Raw genomic sequence first — 13,245 nt, 5'->3', positions numbered from 1 at the left:
ATGGACTCATAAAAAAGTATTCCCTCTCAATCATCACTTATGACCCACTAGAGACGTGTGGTGATGTCTCTGCAGAGACTACTCTCCTTTTCTTCTTATTTTGCTGCGGTGGGGAGTTTTATGGGGCTGCAACTTCTGGGCAGGGGCATGCAGCCCCCGGCCAATAACAGCACACAAGTGACATCTGGCCTTTATAAAAATGTAGCAACCAGATAGCAGCAGTACAAAACTAAGAGGAAGCTATAAAAGTCATGGACACAACACAGTGGAAACGCAAATATAGCGAAGCAAAATAACCAAGCGGACAAAGCTCATTCCAAAACTAGAGCGAATCTGGGGTTGGCTTTCACTTTTACTTCTGCTGGCGAGCTCTGAAGGAGCGGATAGGGATTAAAAGCGACACAGAGTTGGCTGTATTTCTGTTGGACAGTTTAGTTAGCTTGCTAAAGTATCGGCTTTTCCATTACAACAAATGTAACACTCTGACAATAGTAGCTTGCAGTGTTTGTACAAGCAGTGTAAGGAGGAGGTGCTAAGCTTGAATGTTGGGTTTACAAACAATATACAACTTTTTGCATGATATCCCTTTAAACACAGTATACACACGAATAGCATTTTCTATGCAAAACCAATGATCAAAAATTGTATGAACCTTAGTGAACAAACCAGAATGCACAATCAACCACACTTAATACTCATCCCATTATTTGTCCCAGCCTCCATTATTGATTTTGTGCAAGAAACGCCTCAGATGACAAACTGTGCTTCTGTGCTGCTCTGCCTGTTTGATATATAACATGCACTCTGGTAGGTGTAGAAAATGTCTGATATTAGGCGCAAAAGGCTCATAAATCTGTCCCGGAGTATTTCAAGAGAAGGCTTTTTACAGGAAAATGACACTGCACAAACTGTAAACCCAAGAGTCAGAGCTGCTGGGATTCATAAATGATGTCCTAGTTTATCTCCAGGCTGAGGTGAGTTTATCAAGCCAACCTTTTGTCTAATTAAGAAACTTAAAGGAAATCTCTATTACTACTTTGGGTCATTTAGGAATGCCATATGACAGTTTTACATTATATATTTACCTCAACCACCAAACAAAAGTAGCACTTTTCACTGTTAAGCTTTGACACACGTCTGAACAGTGTGGTAAAGTTTGTGAAAAGTTGTTTGATCCAGTCAGACCCTCTCCTGGAAACAATATGTCCTGTAGCGATGGGAAGTTATGGATCATTCTTGAAAACCCCGTCTCTCATAATGGGAGGTTGATTACTATCATTATTCAATCAAACTGCGTGTGCTGACAAGAAGTGGGAGGCACTGTGGGTTAGTCAGATAAGCAAGGAAAATTATGCTGGGCCCATAATGAGTATAAAAAGGTAATAAAGACAAATATACTATAATATTATGGAAGGATTACAGGAATGATGATTATTTCATCCTTTCTTCACTGAACATTTCAACACAGCACATTAATAATGTTGCTAACCATGAAAATATAAATACAGCTTAAAATTGCAGTTGCGTCTGCAACTAACCACAGCATTTCATTCCCATGAGAGATAAATGACAAATTTATCTTCCATCTCCTTCCAGTCAGGTACTTTTACTTGAATTATGCTGAAACTGAAACATAAATTATATATTCATGAACAGTCTATTAAAATGAATAAAATCTGAAATTAACAATGAAATTAACAATAGCTAATTGACTAATTTTTCCCCAATGTAATTCTTTCACATTTCTTCTCCTTTTACTCCCAATTTGACACGACCAATTCCTCATGCACTGTAGCTTTTGTCACTGCTTAAATCCCACTGTCGGCTTACGGACTACACAGCCAGCCATGTGTCAAGTACAACACATACGGAGACAGGAGCTCCTTCTTTCATCCAACACTGGAGAGTTTCACAGAGAGTCTGTGACACTGAGTATTTCTTTTCCCCGGAGGTGTCACCCTCCTCTTCAAATGTAACCTTGCCAACCAGTAGGAGTCACTAATGCAGCGACAAGTACATGTCCCTCAACAGCTTCCCACCAGCCAATACTGCCAGTTGACATTGATGGGCCACCCAGTTAAGTGTCAAAGATATAACCCTAATCGCTGCAATGGTGGGCGAGTGCTGTTACTCAATATTACCAGGACCACGTCATGCCACGCTCATGCTCAATGCCACAAATTATTAGGGGTGTAACGATACATCGATCCACATCGATACATCGATTCATTGATTAACGATCCAATTATATTGATGCAAAATGAGAACATCGATCCATATCGTCATCTTAAAGATACACATTTATTTTGAAATTCACATAGCACATCTGTGTCACCATTCCTGGGCAAGCGCGCCTCCACTCAAACAACAAACTCAGAAAAAGCTCAGAAATAAAATGGTCAAATCATATTCTAGTTGTTTTTGTGAGTTGATGTAAATGATTGTGTTAGATGGACATATGATATCGCGTCATATTGATCGCAGGCTCCTGAATCGAATCGAATCAAAATCATATCGTGACAGACTTTGTGATATTGGCAAACACTGTATCGTCATCCAAACAAATCGATATAATGTCGTATCGTGATGAAGCTGGTGATTTACACCCCTACAAATTATACCAACATGTACTGTTTGTATTTCTTGATATATGAAATGAAACCACAGAACTTAAAAACTACACAGGAATGGAAATGACATAATTAAACTTCTACTAAAAACTAGATAAAACATATACAAAATAGTAGGGCTGCCCCCTAATGGTCCACCAAACGTTAGTCGACCAGAAAGGTCATTAGTCGGCAAGCTTTCATTGGTTGCTAAGTCGCAGAAAAAAAACAACAACAAAAAAACAAACATGAAACTCTATTAGGAGCTAAACCTCATCAAAAAAAAAAGCAACCTCAGACGCAACCTGTCACTGCGCTCTTAAAAGCTGGCACAAAAAAGGCACAAGATCAGCGCCCCACCTTGTGTTTTCCAGGTGGTTAAAGACACGGCATGTGTACAGCCCCTGATTTACAGAGCTGGTTCCTGTGGTTATTACACAGGCTAGTTAATAACATGTCTGGCAGGAAATCCAAAGTGTGGGATCATTCTGAGAAGGTGAAGGACGAATCCAAGGTGATATGTAAGATCATCTTCATTCGTTGACTACAAACATGACGTATCATCTGAAACATGGAAGTAGCTACATGCCCATTAGCCACTTAGCACAATCATTACTGCTTAACAGGCGGCTCGCTCAGTGTGTGACGTGCACTTGTTGATAAAATATAGGCCTATATTAAAGAAGGTTCATTAGTACGGTTTTGTATTTCTCTGTAATGTAGCACAGTGTTAACAATGTTACTGATACTATTCTTTCTCACACCTTGAACCAAAACCATTGTGTTGCCCCACCCAAAATATGTACTTTAATAATTAAATTAATATCGTAAACATGAAGGCGACTAGTTGACTAATGGCCCTATATGACGACTTAGTTGGGGGCAGCCCTACAAAATAGAATAATTCTTATATCTGTGATACAGTATACGATGTGCAGAGAGATGTCACATCTACAGAAGCTGTAAGTATTCACTCTTTCTCTTTATCAGTCGTCTTACTTGATGGTATGGTCCCAGATCTTGACAGTCCAGTCTGAACTGCAGGAGATGAAAACCTTTGGGTGGAAGTGGTTCCACTTTACTGCATCCACTGCCATGCTGTGGGCACTGTAGGTCTCCAGGAACTGGCTTGAGTATGTCTTGGAGCACTAGTGAATAGAGGCAAAGTCTTGATTTGGATAAAAGGTGATGGTGTGAAGACAAAGTTTTTCCTAATATTGTACTATTTAACATAGTTTTCAGTGACTGAAGCCCTTGACTATCTGCTGGTGGCACCTGCTACTATAACCACTGTATTGGAGGATTGTTGAAATGTCTAAGTGGAATGATGTGCTTTTACCATGCTATATATCAAAGGGTAATACAGATACAGCAATTGTAGGCTTTTCTACTTCTTTCCTCAAGTTGCTACCTAAAATACTAAGTGATAACTCAACAGTCTAGTATTAAATTTAATCTAAGGTGCCGTGGTAACGCCAGTCCTACTCAGCTTAATCAAATCTTGACTGTAATCCCAACTGTTACTGTGGTTTGTTTATATAGTATAATTGGTAAAAATGTTGTGCTGAAATCAGAGAAAAACGAGGTCTAACTAGACATCACTCTCCCTCCACAGTGCCACAGAACAATTGTCACAATTGTCTTCATGAGTAGTAAACACATAAAACATGAAAAATGATACGGACACCCCTTGAGTTGAATTTGTGAACTAATTTTGTTTTCTAAGGTAATTTTCCACTGACAGCTGAAGGAAAAGTCTTGCTGAATCATTGATTGAAGCAAGGACAGGGGTCTAATCTACTTGACAGTTTTAACCCAAAGAGAGTAATTTAATCCTCCGTGGTTCAATATTAAATTGCCCTATACATTTTCACAGTTTGTTTGCAGCTGACAGACTAGGGTTAGCAAAAGCACCAAAACAGCAACAGAGTTAGATTGCAGGGATAAATAAACTGGACAGGCCAGGATGAAACTGCTAGACAGCTCGTGGGGACAGCTGTTGCACTTCCAAACGCTGACAGTTTGATTGTTGACCTGCAGCTAGGTGAAAGATTCTTTATCCGTCCTCCCCTGGGGTTTTTGTGCCACTGAACCTTGAGGTGACAGACAGAACATATTTCATCACACATACTGGGTGTGTGTCTGCACATATGTCTGCAGGAAGGGTGAGGTAAGTTTAATGATTTCACAGGAGTGGAGCCGAGGTGTGTGTGTCCCTATACACACAACATACACCTCACCATAATCATGCTGCATGGCATAAAGATGCCAAAATGCAATCAAAAATGATTAAAACGTGTCTGATTACAGTTAAGTCCAAAGGTTAAGATAATCAGGCATTTTAGTTTCCTAACTCATGGATTCACGATGATTCTTGTCTGACAGGAGAAGAGACAGTGATTGTGTTTTTACTGACAACATAACAAAACAAGTGAACAGAACTAATGAATGTCTTGTACTAATTACTGTTTGTACAAAGGTGCACCACATTAAACATGGTTATTTTATCTTTTTAAATGAAGTAATTCATGTGCTACATTTCCAGCAGTCAGGAATTAACCTTAACAGAGCTTCATTCAGAGCATATCTATGAATTCAGAGCCTGATTCAGAGGTTGTCTTGACACTGTTCCCAACATGGATGTGGAGACTAGCAGTTAATGATGCTAACAGCACACAATGCTAAAAACAGCAACAGTGCTGACAGAGCTAATGGTGTTGAGTGGTGGGTGGGTGACTGGGATGCAACATGCTATCCTGATATCAGCGGTAACCATAATACGAGTGAAGCGCAGAGCAACAGTGATTAGCTAGACACCAGGACACACATACACACACAGGGACTCACAACAGAGAAGCTCAGGTTACAACACAAACAGAGGGAGCGTCACTTTATTTTCTGGTCAGGACGTCATTATTCCACTGTATCTTTACATAGCAAATAGTGGTTTGCCACTATATTAGTGTTCTCAATGTCAGATACAGAACCTTTAACTCTTACCATCTCACTGCTGAACGCTGTATTCTCTTTATGATCATGTGAGATAGTCATCCTTCAAGCACTGGGTGTAGTTTTTATAAACATCAGCTAATTTCAATGATGTATACATTAGTCAGTGAGCTGTTTTAACAATTTTGTATTATTAAATCAATAGAATGAGGGCACGCTAACTGCAAATAAATGAGACTTTTATGAGTGTCTTTCTGCCGACAGTAACAAGAACACGAGGAAGGAAAGCATAGAGTGAGTGGGAGGCCAGCCAAAAACTACCAACTGTCTGATGTGGACAGAGAGAGCCTCTGCTTAAGGAGACTCATTAAACGCTGTCAAGCCTGAGGGGCTCCCAACGGGCCACATGGACACACACAAGTGCACGTGCATGGACAACTGCACACACACACAATTAATGGATGCTTTCTAGGCTATGCACCCTCTGGAGTGCAAGCACAGCACGATATCAGTAAGTGCACCACAAGCAAAATGAGCTTCAGTTTTTCAGGGGCAGATAGTGGGAGGCAGTGTGAAGCCCCAAGATGATCCTAATGTCATTTAGGGGTGGTGCAGAAGCAAAACGCATTTGAGGGATAAGGCTTTGCTGCACAACATCAGCAGATTTTTTAATGAATTATCAGAAATATCAACCAACTAACTTTGTACAGCGCCTTGTGACCAAAACTGGCAAAAGGGCGTGACTTTGGCAGTATATTAAATACTAAAATAATGTTCTTTTCTTTGAAAAGACAGGTCAAGGGACATAACTCAGGAAAAGTTTTTTTTAAGGTTGCTAACTAATTGCTGTTCACACGAAGTTGTCATTAAGCCAGTCAGGCTGTCAATGACACTTTTGCCGAACTAGATACAATATAAATACTGTATATACTAATAATAATACTGCTTGGTGAGAGGATTTTAAAGCAGCTAAAGGTACAGTAAGTCAGGGCTAGAGATGACTGTTGTCTGTCTAAGGACCCAGTACTGTATATTTATTAGTGACCCTGTTTAACTAGTTTCCTCACCCTTAAATTGGTCCTCAGGATACAAGGTTACTGGGTGGGGGGATTTGAGCAGGTAAGATGGGTGGCAGTGGTCAGTAGGTATGGGCCATAGTGGTCGTGGTCATGGGGTGAGCAGACTCTCCCAGGGGCGTAACAACACCCTGTGCAGGGACTAGTAATAGGTCCATAAGAATGTTGGCCCAAATTTTGGCATGTTTTACTTTAACTGGCAAAATGTTAAAAATTCCAGACATGTTATGTCTCTCTTTGGTCTAGCTCCTTTGTCTCCTTGTGGTCGTTCATATGCACTCTGGGTGGCAACACTCTTGTAATGCATAATTGATAAACTGACATCAAGTATTTCTGTTTATTTGACACTGACTCTGTTTTAAAGCAACTTTTATGTGACTGTCAACCAGAACAAACTAAAACATTAAACCATAATCAACATACCCATCGGGGAATATTACCAAATAACTATAATAATGACTCTTAAGATTCAATTAGAGGGAATAAGGGGGCCGCCTGTTGAAGTGAGACACCTGTGCTCAATTGACTGAAAAATTGATTCATTTAATGCACATTATCAGCTAAAATAGTCCATTTTCAAAATAAACACACTGTGTACGCAGGGCATAGCATGGACTTGCAGCATACCTGTCTCAATATGGGATTATCTCAAGCAAGTTACAAGTCTCTACTATATATTCATAGCTACGTGTGTTCAAAAATCAGTCTGACATAATAGTATTCCTACAGTGAATGAAAACAATTCAGTATGAATGGTTCTTTAAAGTATGTAAATTAAGTAAATAATTTAGTGCCATATAAATTTACGTATTTTAAAAAACAACTTTATAATTTTATAGGGTAATGTTTTCATCAGTTCTGCACCTATTGTACTGTAATGTATTACTATAGTTGATTCTCCCGTAATGTGTGCAACAGTGTATTATAGATTTGTCTATCATCGTCATTACTGCAGCCAGTGTAAAGTACATTACTGTTATTGTATCTCAAGTTATGCTGTTATTCCCTAAGCCCCCTTATTGATATAAATGAGTCACATCAATGAGATGTTTAATGTAATTTCAGAAGTGACCTTTGTCATCCAGCCAATAACATATTAAGTTAAAATCCTAGATACATACTTTGTGTATTTTCCCCTCCTCGGTGCCAACTAGGAAGAGAAAGTCGATCTGTTTGTGGAAGTCAAACGATGTACCGCAGGCTGTGGACAAGAGGAATCAAGCACTCAAATCAGACATGCACTGTTACAGAAACCGGCCTAATGCACCAGGCATTAAAAATCTGATCTGATATCAGGTAATATTTAAAGTTCATGAGTAACAGCAGTTCAAAAACGGTTTTGTAATTGTGTACATTCTTTTATACATGCACAAGATAACATAACGAGTAATGGAGATCTCACCAGTGCCAAGCTGCTGTGCACCTTCTGGCCCCTCAGAGATGGCTCCATTTAGTGACAGTCTGATAATGTCTGTAAAGACCAGCTCATTCTGCAAGCACACAAACGCACTGTGATGCAGTGATAAATATACTGTGTATACATGCAAATTATATACACGTGCTTCTGAAAACAAACAATTGCAAATGTGAACAAACACACAGGCACATTTATCCAGAGTGCACACAAAAACATGTAATAAACATCTCATAATTATCTTTATATTTGAATATTAGTGAGATAACACGAGAGAAGAGAGGTAAATATCTCTAAAAACACCATGCAGGTGTTCAGGTTACAGAGAGAATATTTGTAAATGAATAAAACTGCTTGGCTAACCTTGACGAGTGTCCAGGACACAACTCGGCCATCAGATGATACAGAATAGAAATTGTGATTATTGTCCATGTCATCCTTCTGCCAGCGCACCTGAATAAAAAAATGATCAAAAACTGAAGAAAATGTCTGGTTGTTGTATGAGTGAAAAGGTTTATGTGCATGATCGTAATATTATTTGACAAAGATGACACCTTTATGTGACATTTCCTTTATTCTCCAACACATTAAATTCTCCGTTAGGTTAGAGTATTATAGCTCAGCATTGCTGCATGCTCAGTGTCAGAGTTTATTACTCCACTTTCACTCCTAACCTGCTGGTTTGGGATTGCTCTCAAAGGCAAAACTTTCAAGTAAACACACAAATGGAGTCAAAGTAAAAGTTCAAGGGTGGAATGACTGCAACTAAATAGACATCCTGAACTCCCATCACCTCCACCTCGTCCCCTCCTCTCACCTGCCAGACGGGATCCGTGTGCTTGCCGGTTTTAGCTGTACTTTTATACACAGGCTCCAGTCCCTCCTCCTTCAAGTTGTAGACAGCCACACAGCCATCATAGAAGCCTACCGCTACCAGGTAGGAATGCTGCTCATGGATGTCGAGGCACATGACGCCAGAATCGGTGGGGTAGATGTACTCTGGGAAGGCAGAGTTCTTCAATGAGTAGTAGACGAGCATGCCACGCCCCTGCTTACTGAAGTCATCTGGCCAGGAGAGGGATGGAGGGGAAGTGATGGAAGGTCACAAAAAGGTCACGCCAAATATCAAATACTCACTAATGAATCCTCATTTTGATCCTGTGCACTTACATGATCCCATTCCCACAGCAAACAGGTCCTGATATTTCTTATTCCTGTTCAACACAGATGCATCAATCAGTCATCCCTTCTCGAATAGCAGAAGCGATACACAATGAAATACAAACACTGATATTTGGGGACAGTGACATGATCTTTAACACACTAGAGTGCCACTAGTGTGGCAGCTGCAGCTATATATTTCACCCCAGAATAATAATCATCATCATCATAAGGGACTGTTAGTTAGTTAGCTGATGAGCAAACCGACCAGCAGAGGGCAGTGACAGACAGTCGTTTGGCTTTGTCATATTGAAACTTCCACAAAGGGAGGAGGGTGCCCTCCTGGTCCCTGAACTCATCAGAAGCATCCTCAAAGTATTTGAAATCTAAAAGGGCATGAAATGGGGGCAGAGAGAAGAGAGGAAAGGAGAGAAGAGTGTTAGGCAAATGGAGAATCTAATGAGATTACAGATTATTATTATGTCCCTTGACATATTTAGTAGAACATACCTTGTGCTATGTCATCAAAAGTATTCTGATTGACCATTCGTTCAAAGATCTTGGACGCCTTTCCCACTTTGGTGATGTCGTCATTCTGTGACAGAAACATGGCAAAATTTTGGATGGCAACACTGCAAAAACATACGTTAAACACTGCTACTCTATCTTATTAAATGATCCTAGAACAGGCATGACACAAAGTGTGGCCCAGGGGCCAATTGTGGCACACAAACCGACTTTAAACAACCCACGGCTTGTTGTTCAAAATATACTACGTGAGCCACAACACAATACTGGTTAATCAAGTAACATCACCTTATGATGGCAGGACTATCATACACTTTGTAGCCATGCACCACGTAGAAACTAAGCAGACGAAACTAATGTGTTTTCATAAACAGATAGTTAACTAGCAAACGAATGGTTACCTAACAGCAGACATTTCCTGCTAGGTAATAGACATGGCCACAGCAAAGAAGCGTAAAGTCGACAGTGAGGGCCGCCACTTTCAGGAGCAGTGGAAAGTTGAATCCTCTTTTGCTGGCCCCAATTAAAAAAAAAAAAGGCACCCCTGTTCTAGACCAATATGAGAACATTAGTATGATGGCAGAGTGTTCTCATGAGACCTGGGTAGTTATTGTTAGCATTGATGATGGGATACTATGATCTGAAAGCCATTAACAATGTATTGTAAGGCAATGTTTGTATGGTATGTATGGGAACAACATGTATATCAGATATAAATGACTATGTATGAAGGGGGAGGGAGAGGGGGTGACATGCATCAAAGGATAGTGGGCTGGAATCGGACATGCAGCCCGCTGCGTCAAGGACAGTGTCTTTGCACTACAGAGCTACTTGGGGCCCCTGATACATGTTAAGTTTAAGCAGCAAAGTTGGTGAGTGCTCCACTTACCTGGGTCTCCGTCAGCATCATCTTCTTCTTGCTTTTGTCATTCTCTTTCTTTGACACCACAGCTTTCTGCTTCTCCTTATTTTTTTCTTGTTTCTGCAGCTCCTCCACATACGCATCATAGATTTCCCACTGCAAAGAGAATTGAGTTATTACAGTCAGCCCATGTGAGCACATACTGTATATTCACTTATGCTCAGCAGGGTGAAAACAAGCCCGGCCCAAACATCTCTTTTAAACAAGTCAGGGGATCCAGTACTTGATTAGCGGTGGCAGAGAAGATGCTGCGTGGAGGAGGTTCGGTCTGGCAGCTTCTTTCCTACAGGAAAATAAAAATGACTCCAGTGAAACTCTTGAGGCACTAGGCTATGAATATTTTATTATACACACACATCAATATTATGTTTTTCACACTCTCCAATATTTAAACTTTCCCTTTTTAAATGTTAGAATACATATCAACTACTATGTAAAAAATGTTTGTTTAAATAGATGCTCCTTCTCCTCCCTACCCTCAGTGGATTATTGAGGGTCTGGGAGGCCCTTTCACTGAAGTTGAACTGGTTTGTAGCTTTTGGCTCCTTCCTGTCAGTTTTGGAGACAACGCTGTCTGGTCTGTCCTCTTCTCCAGCTTCCTCCACTTCCCCTCCATCCTCTACAGGTGTTGCCTGTGGACAACCAACAGAGAAAAGTGTTGCTCAAGTTACTCGCTTGACTTATTGACCTTGTGGGAAAAAAAAAAAAAACCCAGATCCAAAGCATTGTTCAAAATGGAATATGCTGTCCAACACAAACCAGTGCTCTGATTTTAGTTCAACAAAACATATTTTTACCGGGGTTTCTGGTTTTTCCTCATTAGGCTCTGCTCCAGTATCGACAGTTGTAGTCTCTGGACACATTAGAAATATCAAAAAATCAGAATTTGACTGTGTTAAATGAACACATCACTCATTTTACATATAAACTCTGAGCAGCTCTTCAATTTTATGGCACATGTTGAAAGTGACACCTTGTGGTGCTTAGTACACACTACACCAGAGAGGAAAACACAAACTACATGCTACAAAAACACACTATGCAACACTGTGAGCTGTTTTCATCGAAGAGAATAGTTTATTAGCCTTGAATTTCTAACCAAGTGTTACTGAGAACTGTAAACACATTATTATTGCAGCCTGTTTCAGTAACTACCCTCAGAGAGACCCTCTTTGGCCCTCAGTCTACGAGCCTCATCAGAGTCTTGATGCAGGAGGCTGCCCTCCAACACAAAGTGAACGGCCATCTGATCCACAACACTTGTAGGCTTGTAGGAACGTTCCTGGAAAACATAATAAGTAATTATGTGAGGAACAGCGAGCAGAGAAACCTGTTAGTTTTGTATAATTGCGGTTACGCAAGAAGAAAATCTATGTTAATGAACTACTTGCATAGCAAAGGAACATTGATTGGGAATAGCTGTCTTTTAAGTGTGACTAGCTGAGAGGGAAGCAAGAACGTCTGCCTTTCTAATGAAATAATCCTCAGGATGAGGTGGCTTCAGTATTGCAGTGATGCATCTACAGTGAGTGATATAAGCAATAACCCCCATACAACTTGGTTACCTTGAAGCTGTAGCGGACAATATTTTGTGGGGCGTGTGGGTTGTTTGCAGTCAGGATCCTTGTTATTTCCTCTTTCAGCTCCTGGTGAAATCATTACGGATACAGCAGAATGCATAACAGCACAGGTTACACATGTGTGACTAATTTGGCGAAGGTATTTACTGCAAAAATAATGACCAAACGATGCTGATGAACTATTCTAGATGGGGGAAAAAAGAATTAAGCAATAGCAGCAAGGTCTTCGCCAATTCCCCCAACACAAGCAATGTGGCTGTCTACCACTTGAGCAATGAAGGTCTCTTACAGCCTCAGTGAGCTCCAGTTGATCTGGAGGTTTAATAAGTGCTTTCCCATGAGACCACTCCTCCCATCCATCAGCTGTATCCACACCCTCTTCCTCATCCTGTAACAGTACATACAGCACAGATTTATGTCGTGGTTAAACTTAAAATTACATCAAGATGTAATAGCACGTGTTTGTCATAGTTTTTCCTACTACAGCCTTTCAGAAAAAAAACATTATCTGAAACTTGGTGACACGCTTGTGTGTTGGAAGTGCACCCACCTTTTTCTTACTTGAAGCTTTAGTTGACTTGGCACCAGGTAAAGTTACCTTCTGAACAGTGGAGCCCTGTGTGGAAACGAATACAAATTAGAGGTAACATTACCTTAATGACTAACACATAAAATAAACAGCTTACTTAAAACAACTGCCTACTTAACATTAACTGTACTGCTTTTACTTTATTCAGTTGCTGTGGCGTAGCATTATCACTTTGCTAGCTAGTTAGCTAGCATTAGGTTTGTTAACGTTATCGCTAGCTTAACAAAATCATTTAACACTACCTTTCTCATAGAAACTGTGCTGGGCAGTGGCATTGCGAAAAAAAAATCCGGTTTAACGACTTGAACAAGAACTTAACGATTTAGCTTTGTCAAACGATACAAAGTAAAAAAAGAAACCTTTAATAAGTTAGCTGAAAAACTCTTAAACTCTCTCTCTACAAAGGACTCTCGTGCA

The 13,245-nt window shown here is 40.2% G+C and overlaps 1 protein-coding gene across 1 annotated transcript in view; it reads right to left on the bottom strand.

The window, feature by feature from the left end:
- Positions 1-13,245, bottom strand: part of dnai1.2 (dynein, axonemal, intermediate chain 1, paralog 2) — a 27,694-nt gene extending 14,449 nt beyond the window's left edge. Inside the window, exons 1-17 of the mRNA XM_033627270.2 lie at positions 13,071-13,245; positions 12,790-12,855; positions 12,529-12,627; positions 12,225-12,305; positions 11,815-11,941; positions 11,457-11,512; positions 11,136-11,291; positions 10,883-10,942; positions 10,627-10,755; positions 9,720-9,804; positions 9,478-9,595; positions 9,219-9,262; positions 8,866-9,113; positions 8,412-8,501; positions 8,037-8,124; positions 7,756-7,835; positions 3,609-3,757 (exon numbers count right to left, since the gene is read on the bottom strand). Of these exons, the coding sequence (XP_033483161.2) occupies positions 3,609-3,757; positions 7,756-7,835; positions 8,037-8,124; positions 8,412-8,501; positions 8,866-9,113; positions 9,219-9,262; positions 9,478-9,595; positions 9,720-9,804; positions 10,627-10,755; positions 10,883-10,942; positions 11,136-11,291; positions 11,457-11,512; positions 11,815-11,941; positions 12,225-12,305; positions 12,529-12,627; positions 12,790-12,855; positions 13,071-13,103 (1,709 nt within the window). The 5' untranslated portion in view covers positions 13,104-13,245. The remainder of the gene's footprint in view (positions 1-3,608; positions 3,758-7,755; positions 7,836-8,036; positions 8,125-8,411; positions 8,502-8,865; positions 9,114-9,218; positions 9,263-9,477; positions 9,596-9,719; positions 9,805-10,626; positions 10,756-10,882; positions 10,943-11,135; positions 11,292-11,456; positions 11,513-11,814; positions 11,942-12,224; positions 12,306-12,528; positions 12,628-12,789; positions 12,856-13,070) is intronic.

Source organism: Epinephelus lanceolatus, chromosome 1, assembly GCF_041903045.1.
Source record: "Epinephelus lanceolatus isolate andai-2023 chromosome 1, ASM4190304v1, whole genome shotgun sequence".
NCBI classification, from domain to species: Eukaryota; Metazoa; Chordata; class Actinopteri; order Perciformes; family Serranidae; genus Epinephelus; species Epinephelus lanceolatus.
The sequence above is the reverse complement of the archived record's forward strand: the minus strand, read 5'-3'. Positions and strand labels throughout refer to the sequence as shown.